The 16860-nt window shown below is 44.8% G+C and overlaps 2 protein-coding genes and 1 pseudogene across 13 annotated transcripts in view; 2 read left to right on the top strand and 1 right to left on the bottom strand.

The window, feature by feature from the left end:
• The window catches only part of LOC146762682 (SMAD family member 2-like), a 153932-nt gene that overhangs the window by 121699 nt on the left and 15373 nt on the right, over positions 1-16860 (top strand). For 11 of the 12 annotated variants that reach the window (XM_085534025.1, XM_085533987.1, XM_085533984.1 and 8 more), the window contains one exon: positions 12173-14107. The exons of the other annotated variant lie outside the window; for it this stretch is intronic. In XM_085534025.1, the coding sequence (XP_085390151.1) occupies positions 12173-12296 (124 nt within the window). In that variant the 3' untranslated portion in view covers positions 12297-14107. Of the gene's footprint in view, positions 1-12172; positions 14108-16860 lie in introns of those variants that run through there. 12 annotated transcript variants of the gene reach the window in all.
• LOC146762683 (uncharacterized) lies at positions 179-12142 on the top strand. The gene has a single exon (XM_085534107.1). It carries the CDS (start codon positions 1794-1796, stop codon positions 2619-2621), a length of 828 nt encoding a protein of 275 aa, XP_085390233.1. The 5' UTR covers positions 179-1793; the 3' UTR covers positions 2622-12142.
• Positions 6249-8133, bottom strand: LOC146762684 (uncharacterized; annotated as a pseudogene).

Here is a 16860-nt window from a genome sequence, read left to right as displayed (position 1 = left end):
TGCCCGTGACAGAGGGGAGCCGTCCTGTAGGGCCCCTGGCCTGAAAAGGAACGGAAAAGGAGAATGGGAAAAGAGAACAGCGGCAGCAATCTAAGGAGGAAAACTTATTTTACTAAATATGATATCAGAATCCAAGATAACACAATATAATACAATATGATTGAGGCTAATAAATCGAACGCTCCCAGGCACTGATACTTATGGGGGATTTCAATTATCCAGATATTTGCTGGACGACCAACATGGCCAGGCATGCGCGGTCCAGACAATTCTTGCAGTGCATTGAAGATAACTTCCTGATGCAGGTGGTAGAGGAACCGACACGGAGTGGGGCGTTGCTGGACCTGATTATCACCAATAAGGAAGGACTTGTTAAGGAAGTAAAAGTTGGGGGCAGCTTGGGATGTAATGACCATGAGATGGTGGAGTTTGAGATCCTGAGTGGAGGAAGCAAAGCAAAAAGTAGGATTGCTACCCTGGACTTTAGGAGAGCCAACTTTGATCTCCTTCGGGACCTACTTGGGGCTATCCCGTGGGCCAGGGTGCTAGAAGGCAAGGGGGCCTGTGAGAGCTGGTTAGCGTTTAAACGGCTCTTCTTCCAAGCTCAGTATCGGTGCGTCCCTGTGACTAAGAAATCGGGAAAAGGTGCAAGGAGACCTGCGTGGATGAGTAAGGAGCTCATGTGCAAGCTCCGCGGGAAGAAGAAAGTACATGATATGTGGAAAAAGGGTCTGACCACTTGGGAACAATACAAGAATGTAGTCAGGGACTGCAGAGATGCGACCAGGAAGGCCAAAGCCCACCTGGAGTTGAATCTAGCTAAGGAGATAAAGGATAATAAAAAAGGCTTTTTAAAATACGTTAACAGCAAAAGGAAGGCTAGGGAGAATGTGGGCCCCATACTAAGTGAGGGGGGCGCTCTGGTAACAGGGGATGCTGAGAAGGCGGAAATACTGAACGCCTTCTTCGCTTCTGTCTTTAGTGAAAGGGCTCTCCCTCAGGAATCCCGGACCCTGGAGGTTGATGAGAGAGTCTGGGGAATGGGAGATTTCCCTTTAGTCAGGGAAGAGGTGGTCCGTGAGTGCCTAGGAAACATTAAGGTCCATAAATCCATGGGACCTGATGGGGTGCATCCGCGGGTGCTGAGAGAGCTGGCGGAGGTCATTGCTGAGCCGCTCTCTGTAATCTTTCAGAGGTCTTGGAGAACTGGGGAGGTGCCTGAAGACTGGAGGACGGCCAATGTCACTCCAGTCTTCAAAAAGGGCAAGAAGGAAGATCCGGGTAACTATAGGCCAGTTAGCCTCACCTCTGTCCCAGGGAAGGTGATGGAACAGCTTGTGCTGGATGCCATCTCCAGACAACTGGGTGATAAGGAGGTTATCAGAAGTACCCAGCATGGGTTCACCAAGAGGAGGTCGTGCTCGACCAACCTGGTGGCCTTTTATGAAGATGTCAATAGCTGGGTGGACAGGGGGAGGGCGGTAGATGTAGTCTACCTTGATTTCAGTAAGGCTTTTGATACTGTCCCCCATGACATCCTTATAACAAAGCTGAGAAAGTATGGGATAGATGAGTGGACGGAGTAGTGGGTCGAGAATTGGCTGACTGGCAGAGTGCAGAGGGTTGTCGTTGGCGGTGTGGTGTCTGGCTGGAAGCCTGTAACTAGCGGCGTCCCCCAGGGGTCTGTACTGGGTCCGGTCTTGTACAACATCTTCATCAACGACCTTGATGAGGGGATAGTGACCACCCTCAGCAAGTTTGCTGATGACACGAAGTTGGGAGGATTGGCTGACATGCCTGAAGGCTGTGCTGCCATTCAGCGAGACTTGGACAGGCTGGAGAGCTGGGCAGTAAGAAACCGGATGAGGTTTAACAAAAGCAAGTGTAAAGTCTTGCACCTTGGTAGAAATAATTGCATGCACCAGTACAGGCTGGGGGAAGACCTGCTGGAGAGGAGCTCTGCAGAGAGAGACCTGGGCGTCCTGGTGGACGACAGATTGACCATGAGCCAGCAGTGTGCCCTTGTAGCCAAAAAAGCCAATGGCATACTGGGGTGTATTAAAAAGAGCGTGTCCAGCAGGTCGAAGGAGGTGATCCTCCCCCTCTACTCTGCCCTGGTGAGGCCTCATCTGGAATTTTGTGTCCAGTTCTGGGCTCCCCAGTACAAAAAAGACAGGGATCTCTTGGAAAGAGTCCAGCGGAGGGCCACTAAGATGGTGAAGGGCCTGGAGCATCTCCCCTATGAGGAGAGACTTAGGGAACTGGGTCTGTTTAGCCTTGAGAAAAGAAGGCTGAGAAGGGACTTGATCCAGGTTTATAAATACCTGAGGTGTGGGAGCCATAGTGGTGAGGCTGGTCTTTTTTCAGTAGTGCGTGGGGATAGGACTAGGGGTAATGGGATGAAAGTACAGCATAGGAAGTTCCGCACGAATGTGCGGAAGAACTTCTTTACAGTGAGGGTGACAGAGCACTGGAACAGGCTGCCCAGGGAGGTGGTGGAGTCTCCTTCTCTGGAGATATTTAAGACCCGCCTGGACGCCTTCCAACCCCTACAATTCTGTGAACAAAACAGAGAGAGAGAGATAGTCCCCGAAAACAGAGAGGCCTACTATAAACTCTAGGCGACACGGCTGGAACGCTTCCCACTCTCCGAGAGTCCAAGAGAGAGAGAACTCCAGCCTGGGAGCAAGATTACATATGTCCTCCTCTGGTGGCTTATCTCTGGCTGCGAAGTCCTCTGGGATACGTAGTTTTCTTCTGAGAGCTGAGTATTCGCAGTGTTGTTATTCCACAGAACTGGAGTATGAACCTTTTAATGATCCATACTGCGCATGATGTTATGATGTGGAATATTGACAGCAACATTACAAAACCATGACATTCCACCCCTTATTCTACATTATTACATCATGCTATGTATTTATATACATATATACTCATATATAAAACTATGATAACTAAATAGTACAATTAAATGTAATATAACTACATGTATAACTATAATAACTAAAATACACTACACATGAAAATATATACATATATACATAGAATTACTGACTGCACTCCCCCAACATCAAATTCCCTTGTGGTACACACTGAACATCCCCATCCTTCTGCATCACCCACCAAGTGCACCCAGGTCCCTGAGCAAAAACAGTTCCACGGATAGGTTTGCCCTTTCCAGAGGCTGGAAGGACCCTAACAGCTTTTCCCAACATGTTCTTTACATGTACAACAGGGACCTTATCTCCTTCTATAGTGTGTAGGGGGCTAGAATGGCTAGGACCATCACGAATGACAGATCCTCTAGTACTGACCAATCAAGTGGCTTCTGCCAAATGCTTCTCCTAGTGCTTAAATGTTCCACCACCCATTGCTTTCAACATAGTTTTCAACAACCCATTATATCGTTCAATTTTACCAGAAGCTGGTGCATTGTAGGGGATATGATAAATCCACTCAGTGCCATAATCTTTGGCCCAAGTATTTATAAGGGAATTTTTGAAATGTGTACCATTATCAGACTCAATTCATTCTGGGGTACCATGTCGCCACAGGACTTGTTTCTCAAGACCCAATATGGTGTTTCGAGCAGTAGCATGGGGTACTGTGTATGTTTAAAGCCACCCAGTGGTTGCCTCTACCATGGTAAGCACATAACACTTACCACTGCGAGATCGTGGCAAGGTGATATAATCAACCTTCCTCGCCTCCCCATATTTATACTTTTGCCATCGCCCTTTCCCCCCAGAGAGGTTTCATCCTTTTGGCTTGTTTAATTATGGCGCATGTTTCACAGTCATGAATAACCTGAGCAATAGCGTCCATAGTTAAGTCCACCCCTCGGTCTCTGGCCCACTTATATGTTGCATCCCTTCCTTGATGGCCCAAGGTCTCATGGGCCCACAGAGCTAGAAATAATTCACCCTTATTCTGCCAGTCCAAGTCTATTTGAGCCACCTCAATTCTGGCAGCTCGATCTACCTGATGCTTATTTTGTTGTTCTTCAGTAGCCTGACCCTTGGGCATGTGATGCACCTTTACAACCATATCTTTTGTTCGGGCAGCAATGTCTTTCCACAGTTCAGCAGCTTAAATAGGTTTACCCCTCCGTTGCCAGTTATTTTGTTCCCACTGCTGTAACCACCCCCACAAGGCATTTGCCACCATCCATGAGTCACTATAAAGATAGAGCATTGGCCACCTCTCCCATTCAGCAACATCTAAAGCCAGCTGGACAGCCTTTACCTCTGCAAACTGACTTGATTCTCCTTTACCTTCAGTGGTCTCTGCAACCTGTTGTGTGTGACTCCACGCAACAGCTTTCCATTTGCAGTGCTTCCCTACAATAGAACACGATCCATCAGTGAACAGGGCATATTTCTTTTCATTTTCTGGTAGTTTGTTGTATGGTGGGGCCCCTTTAGCACGTGAAACCTCTTCTGCTGGTGATGTTCCAAACTTCTTACCTTTAGGCCACTCCATGATCATCTCTAAAATTCCTGGATGATTGAGTTTCCCCATCTGTGCTCATTGTTTAATCAGCATAATCCACTTGCTCCAGGTGACATCGGTAGCATGATGGGTGGAGGGAATCTGTCCTTTGAACATCCAGTTCAGCACTGGCAGTCGAGGTGCCAAAAGGAGCTGTGTTTCAGTCCCAACTACTTCGGAAGCAGCCCGAACCCCCTCATACGCGGCTAAGATCTCCTTCTCAGAAGAGTGTAGCACTCATCAAACCCCTTGTACGCTTGACTCCAAAATCCCATGGGTCGGCCTTGGGTTTCTCCTGAGGCTCTTTGCTACAAACTCCAAGTGGGACTTTTCTCTCCAGAAGCAGTGTAGAGGATGTTCTTTACATCCTGTCCTGTCCGTACTGGCCCCAGGGCTACAGCATGGGCTATCTCTCGTTTAATCTGTTCAAAATCCTGTTGCTGCTCAGTGCCACATGCAAAATCATTCTTCTTCCACGTCACCTGATAAAGGGGGCTTACAATGAGGCTGTAGTTTGGAATGTGCATCCTCCAAAAGCCCACTGCACCCAGGAAAGATTGTGTTTCTTTCTTGCTAGTTGGTGGAGACATGGCAGTGATTTTGTAGATCACATCTGTTGGGATGTGACGACATTCATCCTGCCACTTTATACCTAGGAAATGAATTTCCAGTTCAAGCAAAACCAGATTGTAGAAGAATTTGTATTATTTGCTTTCCTTTTGTGAAAACTTCCTCTGCTGTATTGCCCCACACAACGTCATCAGTGTACTGCAGGTGTTCAGGAGCACCACCCTGTTCCAATACAGTTTGGACCAACCCATGGCAAATGGTTGGTCTGTGTTTCCACCCATGGGGCAAACGGTTCCAAGTATACTGAATGCCCCTCCAGGTGAAGGCAAACTGTGGCCTACATTCTGCGGCCAAAGGAACAGCGAAGAAGGCATTGGCAATGTCAGTGGTGGCATACCATTTGGCTGCTTTTGACTCCATCTCGTACTGGAGTTCTAACATGTCCGGCACAGCAGCACTCAGTGGGGGTGTGACCTCATTCAGGCCACGGTAGTCTACTGTCAGCCTCCATTCTCCACTGGCTTTACGCACTGGCCATATGGGGCTGTTAAAAGGTGAGTGAGTTTTTCTGATCACTCCCTGATTCTCCAGCTGGCGAATCAAATCATGAATGGGGAGCAAGGAATCCCTGTCGGTGCAGTACTGCCGTCTGTGCACTGTCTTTGTAGCAATTGGTGCCTGCTGCTCTTTAACTCGCAACAGTCCCTCAATAGATGGGTCCTATGACAGGCCAGGCAGAACAGACAGCTGCTTAATGTTGTTCATATCTACAGTAGCTATTCCAAAGACCCATCAATTCCTTTTAGGATCCTTGAAATGCCCCCTTCTGAGGTAACATGGAGCCCCTGGGCCAGTCACAATTTTGCCAGTCTTTTCCAGTGAGAATTATTTCGGCCTCCAACACATTCAGTTCTTGAGAGCCCCCAGTCACTCCAGAAATATGGATTGATTCTGTCCCTTCATGACTCCAGGGCATTAGAATACACTGTGCACCAGTATGCACCAGTGCCTTATCTTTCTGTGGTTCTTATGTGCCAGGCCATTGAATCCACATCGTCCAATAAACTGTATATAGTAATAGTAATAGTAATAGTCTCTTGCGGTTTGGAAGGGACCTTAGAGATCATCGAGTCCAACCCCCGAATATTATCCCTTTCCGTCCCCTGACTGAAGGCAGAGCCCCTCTATGCATTACCTGTAGTAACTGGAGCAGCTGTACTGGTGGTTGGTCTGTTTTGTAGTTCTGTCACCCGTAGTCGTAGTACAGGAGTAGGCTGATCATGCCACTTCCTCATGTCTTCTCCGTGGTCACGTCAGTAACGCCACATGGAAACATACGATGCAATCATACTGATGTTCCTTGCTCGAGCTGGAAAGGGTGTGCGTCTAATAGCTGAGATTTCTGATGATACTGGTGAGGAGTAGGACTGGACTAATTTGATCAGCTCCTTCATTAGACCTGGTGGCCCGTACGGGGATTGACCTCTATCAGTCGTGTCTGATACTACTACAGGATCATCACTATTAATTAACTGAGACACTTGCTCTTCCACTTCATTCAGTCTGTTTGTTACTTCTGAGATGGCCAAAACAGAGACGTGAGATGGAGGTAACTGTTGTTTAAAGTTTTGCAGTATAAGAACCAATTTAAAAACTAGGGTTCTTCTATCTTGTTCCTCATACCTTTGAAACGTTGCTGCTAGTGTAACAGTGTACCTTTCTGGTGCTGTTTTGGTGAGTTTCTGCCATATATCAGGCGTCGTCCTCACTCTCTCAGGATCATGGTCTTGGCGAGGATTGCTAGGATCAAAATTAGGGTTATACAACATTTCCACTACCGCTATTTCCCTCGAATACTGGATGCCTTTTTCAATTGCATCCCACTTTTTCATCAGAGGCTTCAGATTGTCTTTGAAGGGAAGCATTGCCTTCACAGCCACTAACATTCGCTCCCAGAGGGTGGCAGCCCCATCCCTACATCTGCTAATCCATCTGTCAATAGTTGGGTCTCTGGAAATGCCTCCTAGTTGACGATCCTCATTACCATCTAGAGACAAGCTACTGGCTCCACTGTCCCAACAGTGAAGCAACAAGGTAACAAGAGATTCATTCTGGCGCCATGTGAACTCCTTTTTTGAGCCTTGGATTTCAGTCATCTTCAGATGCCGACGAACAGTAATAGAGACTTCCTCCTCATCACTCTCTTCTTCATGCCTCTTAGCTTTTCCTTTTACCTTTCTCGATGCTGATGCAGACCCAGCACCTGGATCTTCTGCTGCCTCCTCCTCTGCTTCTTTTTTTTTCCGTTCTAGGCAGAAGGACACCCATTTCCATTTCTTGCCTTCCACAGGGTCAACTGACATTGTTACTGGTGCCTCCTGTGACTGATCAGATTTGACTTGGGGATTTCCCCTTTTGGCTTGAACCTCAACTCGGAAACTTTCTCTTTCCAGGACAGTATTATATAGAGCACTGTAAGCACAAGACAAGCCCCTAATAAGTCGTACCTCCTTAGATCTATCTAAGCTGCACCGTCCCTGACTCAAATACTAACTTAGTTTCTCAGGATCCCTCAGGTGTTCAAGAGTGAAATCCCATGAATTGCGAGCCCCTGCACTTCTAAGATTTTTCCTTGACCTCTCCATATTCCCTGCCAGTCAGCATTCTCTGGTTTTGGAGGAGACTTTTGCATTGAACAAATGGAGAGGAGTACATTCAGGGAGCTCAATAACATGAGCACTAACTCGGTTTTCAAAAAGCGTGTGGCAAATTGAGAAGACAGCCTCGAAACCGGATTGAACATCGTGGTGTTTGTAAAATTGTCTATTCCATCTCTGTTGCAGGTGTCTGTAAAATTAGCTACTCCATCTGGGATGTGTCAAAATTCAAATTATACCACATTACATATAAGTACCAGGCAGGTGTCTCCATCAGTGCCCTTATTTGGTAGTATATGAACGCAATTCCACAACAATAAATCATGGCATTGACAGTCAGCCAGCACGTTGAGAAGATCATAATTGCTTTCAATCCCTTAAACTGAGCAGCTGGAATTGAGAGTGGATTCATAGCTGGTAGCTGCTGAAAAGGGAAGGTAAAAACAAAAACACTCTGTACGGTGTCCGGAGTTTGGCAAACTGCCCAGACTACAGTCTAATCTATGAAGGTCAAATAGTAGTGCTTTTGTAGTCTTTAGATTAAATAAATCCTTTTTTTTTTTTTTTTTTTTTTTTCCTTTTTTACTAATTAACTTTAAAATCTTATGCTTATGCCCGCATTCTTCACCAAAAAACTGTCACAGTGTTATCTAGATCAGGCTATGTCCGTTGCAGGGGGCCAGTAGACCCGTGGGCCCCCTGGCCCCTGACAAATGGGAAGGGAAAAAGGGAAAGGGGTAGGGAGATGGGAGCTGGGTTCAAGGAAACAAACCAAGAAGCGGCAATGATCTAAGGAAGAAAACTTATTTTATTAATTACAATCTAATTGAAACTGAGGCTAATAAATCAAGTAAAATAAGAGAGACAGAGAGGTTTCTGAAGACCGAGAAGTGTAATTTGAAACTGAAGGCACCACGACTTGGAAGCACACTCATACCCGTTGCCAGGCAGTGAGAGAGAGAGAGCCAGTGTCACTTCCGTGTCGTGTTTCTCTCTCTGACCATGAGGTCCTCTGGGACGTGCAGTTCTTGTTGGCTCCACATGATGTCATGATGTGGAATACCAACAGCAAAAATTACAAAACCATGACAGTGTCATCACATCCCAGCAGATTTGACTGACAAAATCACTGCTATGTCTCCACACACTAGCATGATAGAGACGCGGTCTTTCCTGGGTGTAGTGCACTTTTGGAGGATGCGTGTTCCAAACTATTGCCTTATTGTAAGCCCCCTTTATCAGGTGATGCAGAAGAAGAATGATTTTACATGGGGCCCTGAGCAGCAGCAGGCTTTTGAACAGATTAAACAGGAGGTAGCCCATGCCATGGCCCTGGGGCCAGTATGGATGGGACAGGATGTAAAGAACATCCTCCACACGCTGCTGGAGAGAAAGGTCCCACTTGGAGTTTGCTGCGAAGAGCTTCAGCAGAGACCTGAGGCTGACCCCTGGGATTTTGGAGTTGAGTGTACAAGGGGTCTGAACAGTGCTACACTCCAACTGAGAAGGTGATCTTAGCCACGTATGAGGGGTTTTGGGCTGCTTCTGAAGTAGTTGGTACTGAAACGCAGCTCTTTCTGGCACCTCAACTGCCAGTGCTGAACTGGATTTAAACATCCAGTTTAAATCCAGTTCCCTCCACCCATCATTCTACTGATATCACTTGGAGTCAATGGATTGTACTGATTACACAAGTGCAGATGGGGAACCTCAGCTTCCCGGGAATCTTGGTGTTGATTTTGGACTGGCCGGAAGGCAAAAGGTTTAGCACATCACCAGGAGAAGAGGTGTCATGTGCTAAAGAGGCCCTGCCATATATTGAATTACCAGAAGATGAAAAGAAATTTATCATGTTTACTGATGGATTGTCATATTGTGGGAAAGCATCACAGATGAAAAGCTGCTGTATGGAGCCCCACACGACAAATTGCAGAGGACGCTGAAGGTAAAGGAGAATCAAGATCTTCTACTGGTCTGAAGGTGAAAAGTTTGGAACATCACCAGCAGAAGCGGTATTGCGTGCTAAAGAGGCCCCACCCTTCAATGAATTACCAGAAAATAAAAAGAAATATCATGACCTGTTCACAGTTTTATCATGTTGTATTTTTAGGAAGCTGACACGGATTTATCTAGATCAATCTATGTCTGTTACATGGGGGCAGTAGGCCCGTGGGCCCCCTGAACCCAAAAATGGGAGGGGAAAAGTGAAAATTGTCAGGGAGATGGGAGCTGGGGTCAAGGAAACAAATAAGGCAGTGGCAACAATCTAAGGAGAAAAAATTCTTTTACTGTGGTATCGGAATGCAAGATAACACAGTATAATATGATCTAATTGAAACTGAGAGTGGTAAATCAAGTAAAATAAGAGAGAGAGAGGTTTCCAAAGACTGAGAAGCCTACTTAGAAATTGAAGGCACACTGCTTGGAAGCACTCCCACACCCTCTGCCAGGCAGTGAGAGAGAGAGTGAGCATCACTTCTTTGACGTATTTCCCTCTCTGACTGTGAGGTCCTCTGGGACGTGTAGTTCTTCTTTTCTGTGCTCCACGTGATGTTATGATGTGGAATGCCAATAGCAAAAATTGCAAAATCATGACAGAAGCATTGCAGATGGAAAGCCCATATGACAAGTTACAGAGGTCACCGAAGGAAGAGGAGAATCTTCTTCTTCAGCTGGCCTTAGATGTTGCTGAATCGGAGAGGTAGCGAATGCTTTATCTTTACACTGACTCATGGATGGTGGCAAATGCTTTATGGGAGTGGTTACAGTAGTGGGAACAAATCTACTGGCAGCAGAGGGGTAAACCTATTTGGGCTGCTGAACTGTGGAAAGACATTGCTGCCTGAAAAAAGAATATGATTGTAAAGGTGTGCTATGTGGATGCTCATGTTCCCAAGAGTAGGGCTACTGAAGAACAACAAAGTAACCATCAGATAGATCGAGCTGCCAGTACTGAGGTGGCTCAAATAGACTTGGACTGGCAGAACAAGGGTGAATTATTTCTAGCTCGGTGGGCCCATGAGACCTTGGGCCATCAAGGAAGGGATGCAACATATAAGTGGGACAGAGACCGAGGGGTGGACTTAACTATGGATGCTATTGCTCAGGTTATTCATGACTGTGAAACATGCGCCATAATTAAACAAGCCAAGAAGATGAAACCTTTTTGGGGGGAAGGGCGATGGCAAAAGTATAAATATGGGGAGGCGTGGCAGGTTGTTTATATCACCTTGCCACAAAGCTGCAGTAGTAAGCGTTGAACCACACCACATGTGCAGAGCCAAGCATTTCTTTTTCTTTTTTCTTTTAGTAGTCAATTAAATTCAAGCATAATTATGCTTGTAAACTCTTAAAAGGTACAGATATTCCCTGTGTTTAGCTGTCTGTGACCTGATCGCCTAAATGGGTGCAAAGTTTTCAGTTTTGTCTTCCTTTTTAGGAGTAAGGCATTTACTAAGGCACGTGCAACATTTGCTTAAGTTATCTTACTCTATAGAGCAGAATGTTATAAGGTCTTTAAGGTTGAAGAAGTCTTCTAAGATCACGAACCCCAACCCATCTCTAGCATGCGCTCTAGCCATGTCCCCCAAGTGCCACATATCCTCTGTTCTTGAGCATCTCCAGGGACAGTGGCTTCACCACTTTCCTGGTTACCCTGTTCTAATGCTTCTTGATGTATTTCAAAAAAAAAAAAAAAAAGTCATTTGTATTGTTATTATTTGCTCTTGTAAGACCCCACCTGGAGTACTGTGTCCAGTTCTGGAGCCCCCAACACAAGAAGGACAGAGTTGTTGGAGCAGGTCCAGAGGAGGGCCATGAAGGTTATCAGAGGCCTGGAGCATCTTGCCTATGCAAACAAGCTGGGAGCTGGGGCTCTTCAGTCTGGAGAAGAGAAGGCTCTGAGAAGACCTTATAGCAGCCTTCCAGTATCTGAAGGGGGCCTACAGGAAAGCTGGGGAGGTAGCAGCAGGACAAGGGGAAATGGTTTTAAACTGAAAGAGGGTGCATTTAGACTAGATACTAGGAAGAAATTATTTACTGTCAGAGTGGTGAGACACTGGAAGTGGTTGCCCAATGAGGTTGTGAATGCCCTCTCCCTGGAAGTATTCAAGGCCAGGCTGGATAGGACTTTGAGCAACCTGGTCTACAGGGAGGTGTCCCTGCCTATAGCAGGGGTGTTGGAACTAGATTATATTAAAGGTCCCTTCCTACCTAAACCATTCTATGATTCCATGATTCTATGATTGATTGTTGCTTCTTATAGATATGGGGTGAGTATTTTTTTTCCAAAGGCTGCTTGATGAACCATTAATACATTTATAGTAATGGTTGCAATTTTTTATCTTTGTGTAGTAGGGATAGATGAAACATCATATGAGGGATTGTGTGATGGAGAACTTCTTAGTAGGCAAAGTTGCTTTCTGACCCTCCTGTTACAACTAATTTTTCAGGCGGCAAACAGTAACAAGCACTCCTTGCTGGATTGAACTTCATCTGAATGGACCTCTACAATGGTTGGACAAAGTATTGACTCAGATGGGCTCCCCTTCAGTACGCTGCTCCAGCATGTCATAGAATTCCTTCCTCCACTACCAGTAGGCTAAATAACAAGGCCCATCAACAGACTTCATAGAACAGCTCATCTGTCATATTATTTGTGTGTGGTCCCCATAAACTGTTTACTGTACAAAAAGGTGTTTTTTTTTTTTACAAAAAAACAAACAAACCACCAACAACAACAACAAAACAGCACTTGAGGTCTCATCAATTAAAGCATCTTGTGGATTCTGTTTTCTATACTCTGATACTAGATGAAAATTTAATGTATAGAAATATCTTTTTTTAGAAAGAAGAAGGGGCAGTTCCAAAGATTCTTAATGTTTTTATTGGGCATATAAATGAGTGTCCTAATGGTTTATCATTAACATGAATAGCTAAGTATATATACAGGTTACGTGTCGTGATCTCAGATATTGCAGTATTGTGCTCTTCTACATTTTAGTTTCCGTAAATAGATGTTTGGTTTGTTTTTTGATTGGGGCAAATCTCTCATCAAATTCCAAAAGTCAACTCCTTTATTCTTTTATGTTTTTATATAAGCAGATTATCAAGTTCTCCTAAACATAAAATTAAGACTTACCTTTTAAAAAATAAAAGCTTAACTTTTTGCTTCTGCCTTAAAGAAAAAGAAAATCCCTCTGTTGGAAGGGAAAGCAATGTCTGAGATTTATCTGAAATCTCAAGACAGTTTATATATGCTTAATGGGGCCTAAAAGGAACCCATATACTGTAAATTTTGAGTATCCATCACACTGGGTGTCTACTTTTCCTTACCCATCTGAGCATCTCTTGCCAGCAATATTGCTGTCAGTTGTTTATTTGGGACTTTTTTTTGCCTTGGATCACTGAAACCACTGTTTTTTTCATGGAATGAGAATTGACAATAGCATTGGATACTGGATTAAATACAGAAGGTTATTGGCTTACCCCTTATATTTGCATGATTTCATTAAACAGACATCACTAAAAATCTTGGTTTTAGATTTTGGAGCCAAACGTTGAAAAATCCTTTCCCTGAGTAAACTAGAATCTTTAGGATAGATTTTAAATAGATGCAACTTCTTAACATATTTCAGTAACAGAAGTTAAGTCTCTGATCTGAGTGGCATTGTACAACTTACAGAAATACCAGATTGTACAGATTCATTATGTAAAAATTGGCCTTGTTATTAAAAATAGTTGCTTCTGCAAAACTACTAGGATAGTGGTTGTTGAGGTATGACCAGCAAAAAAAGGACTTGGAGGTTCTTCACTACAGTTCATGTTATTGTGAAACCTTGGATACTACAGCTGCACCATATCTGGAGAATATATTTCAGAATATTTTTAATAAGTCTGTGTTGGGGAAGGGTTGAGAAACTGTATAACAGGGTTAATCTGACTTGAAAAATATACATCTTAATAACAATCTTGTGATCTAGCTGTCTGTCATTCTTCTGTTATCGTGGCAGTAGCAGGATTGCCTTTATACTTTCTCATTGTTAAACCCATTACACTAGCACTATACTTTGTTAGTACAGCTAGTGATTACTTAGCTTGGTGAACAAAACGTGTTCAGTGTTACAGCTTATAATCAGTTGACTGAATTGAGGATAGTCATGCATATTTTTATGCTGTAATGACTAGGGCATAGAAATAATACCAAAAAATCAAGCCTTGAAAAAGTGGGCCAGCTGCCTTTTAAAAGTTGGCAAAGCAGTTAACACATTGTACTAGTTTTGCCAGTAGATTAGCGTATTGATAGAACTTGTGAATGTAAGAAATAAGCTTTATGTGTGTTATGTTTGCCTAATATGTGAATACACTAATAAAAGTTTAAATTCTCAGATTGGTTGCTTTCTTATTAATCACTTTGTATATGTTCAGTTGAAGGATACTGAATTAAGGAAAGTAAGTTAGGTTAAAAGTGATGTGCCTTCATGGGGTGCTGAATCGGCAGCTGCAGATTTGACCACAGAATCACAGAATCACAGAATCACAGAATTGTAGGGGTTGGAAGGGACCTCTAGAGATCATCAAGTCCAACCCCCCTGCCAAAGCAGGATCCCTACACCATGTCACACAGGTAGGCATCCAGGCGGGTCTTAAATATCTCCAGAGAAGGAGACTCCACCACCTCCCTGGGCAGCCTGTTCCAGTGCTCCATCACCCTCACCGTAAAGAAGTTCTTCCGCACATTTGTGCGGAACTTCCTATGCTGTACTTTCATCCCATTACCCCTAGTCCTGTCCCCACGCACTACTGAAAAGAGACCAGCCTCTCCACTATGGCCCCCACACCTCAGGTATTTATAAACCTGGATCAAATCTCCTCTCAGCCTTCTTTTCTCAAGGCTAAACAGACCCAGTTCGCTTAGTCTCTCCTCGTAGGGAAGATGCTCCAGGCCCTTCACCATCTTAGTGGCCCTCCACTGGACTCTTTCCAAGAGATCCCTGTCTTTTTTGTACTGGGGAGCCCAGAACTAGTCACAGTATCCCAGATGAAGCCTCACGACTGCAGAGTAGAGGAGGAGGATCACCTCCCTCGACCTGCTGGACACGCTCTTTTTAATGCACCCCAGTATGCCATTGTCCTTTTTGTCTACAAGGGCACACTGCTGGCTCATGGACAATCTGTCATCCACCAGGACGCCCAGGTCCCTCTCTGCAGAGCTCCTCTCCAGCAGGTCTTCCCCCAGCCTGTACCGGTGTCCCCCAGCCTGTACCGGTGGACCTTACTAAGCCAGGTTCTCACTGCTGTTAACAGTTAAGCAGTTAAAACAAAAAAAAACAAAAACGCAGGATAGGCCAGCAGGGCTGCCCCCTGACCAGTGGCCCCCTGCCCAGAGCATGCTGCATGTAACAGCTCGCCTATACATGGCAGATGAATTAATGGATTTAGTTCAGTGGTTTAACACAAAAACTGAGAGAGCATGCCATCGTGGCTGCTCCGATTGTATGACATGGGGGCAGAAAGTGTAGTGAATAGACCAGAAATTTCAAAAGTGACATGCGTTACCACTCACCCTGTGCTCAGACAAAGACTATATGCAGCCATCCAACATAATGAAGAAAATCACCCATTGATTGCATGGTTAATGGCTGCATGCGTGCAACACAGACAAACAAGAGTGATATACCATTAAATACCAGCCTATGGTCCTCTATGGAGAACTTGCAAAATTGCATTTGAGTACTACTACCTACTTTTTGTCATAATTTGGTGGCACGTGACTTAGCAAACTGGAACAAACCATCTACTGTCAAAAAGTACCACTACGTCGATGATTTGATGCTAACCTCTGACTCAACCGAGGCATTAGAGAAGACAGTACCATCATTAATTACTTATTCACAGGAAAAAGGATGGGCTATAAATCCACAAAAAGTGCAAGGACCGGAGCTATCAGTTAAATTCCTGGGTGTTGTCTGGTCAGGTAAGACTAAGATGTTACCCAGTGCAATCATAGATAAGATTCAAGTATTCCCAGTTCCCACAAAACAGAAGCAGTTGCAGGAATTTTTGGGCATATTAAGATACTGGCAATCCTTCATACCCCACTTTGCACAACTGCTAAAACCTTTATATCGATTAACCAAAAAGGGCCATCCATCTTGACTGTGAGCTTCAACACTGATGAGTCTTTTCTTATATACCCTCCAGCTATCCATTCACTTTGTAATTACAACTATACATTTGTGTAATTACAACTATACAGCATGTAACTCAAGAAGGGTTTGGCTGGGGGCTGTGGCAGTGCCAGATTTCTGTTCCAGTCCTAATCAGGTTCTGGTCACAGATTTGGCATGAAGCAGAAGACAGATACAGCATGGTTGAAAAGCAGTTACTGGCTACCTATTCTGCTTTGCTGGCGGTAGAACCAATTACACAGAATGCAGAGGCTACTGTTAAAACAACTTTACCGATTCACGGGTGGGTAAAAGACCTAACCTACATTCCTAAGACTGGAGTGACCCAATCACAAACATTCGCACACTGGGTAGCTTGAGTCCGATGGTTAGGACTCATGACCAAAATAAATATTGTATCTTACTGTGGAGGGCAGACCTCCCCCTCCTCATACCTGTGAAAAATCTGTTTTCTCCCCTTGAGTTTCTAAGTTCACGGGATAACCGGCAGGAGCAGCATCACTCCAGCATGCTCCAGTGTCCACAAGGAAACATCGTGACACTCTGTGGTGCACTGCTGAACTTTTGGGAACTGGCAAGCATGAATCAGAACTGCTACTGTTCCTTAAAGAAGATATGCCTCAATAAAGAACATCAAGTGCTGGCCCAACAGAACCACAGAAAAGACTGTCAGTAATTGTTTTTATTGTCTTAACATTCTACATTGCGTTGGGTATTGTACATGCATCAAGATGTACATTTTATTGTAGGTCACCAAATTGCAGGAGCTCACTCACTCCCTACCTGCTCAGTCGTTGATTCATGCTGTGAAGGATTGGAGTGTAGTGGAATTCCAGGGTCACAGTCTGAACCAATGGGTGAGCTACGAGAGTATGTGAGTGCCTGGAACGGCGGGGTGGTCTAGAGACACCCTACTTGTGTGCAATCTGAGTCTGCGTTGGTTCCCCCCT

Source organism: Coturnix japonica, chromosome 1 (genome assembly GCF_054131305.1).
Source record: "Coturnix japonica strain WE chromosome 1, WE-NBRP24, whole genome shotgun sequence".
Taxonomy (NCBI): domain Eukaryota; kingdom Metazoa; phylum Chordata; class Aves; order Galliformes; family Phasianidae; genus Coturnix; species Coturnix japonica.
Note: the sequence above shows the minus strand (reverse complement) of the source record. Positions and strands in the feature narration are given on the sequence as shown.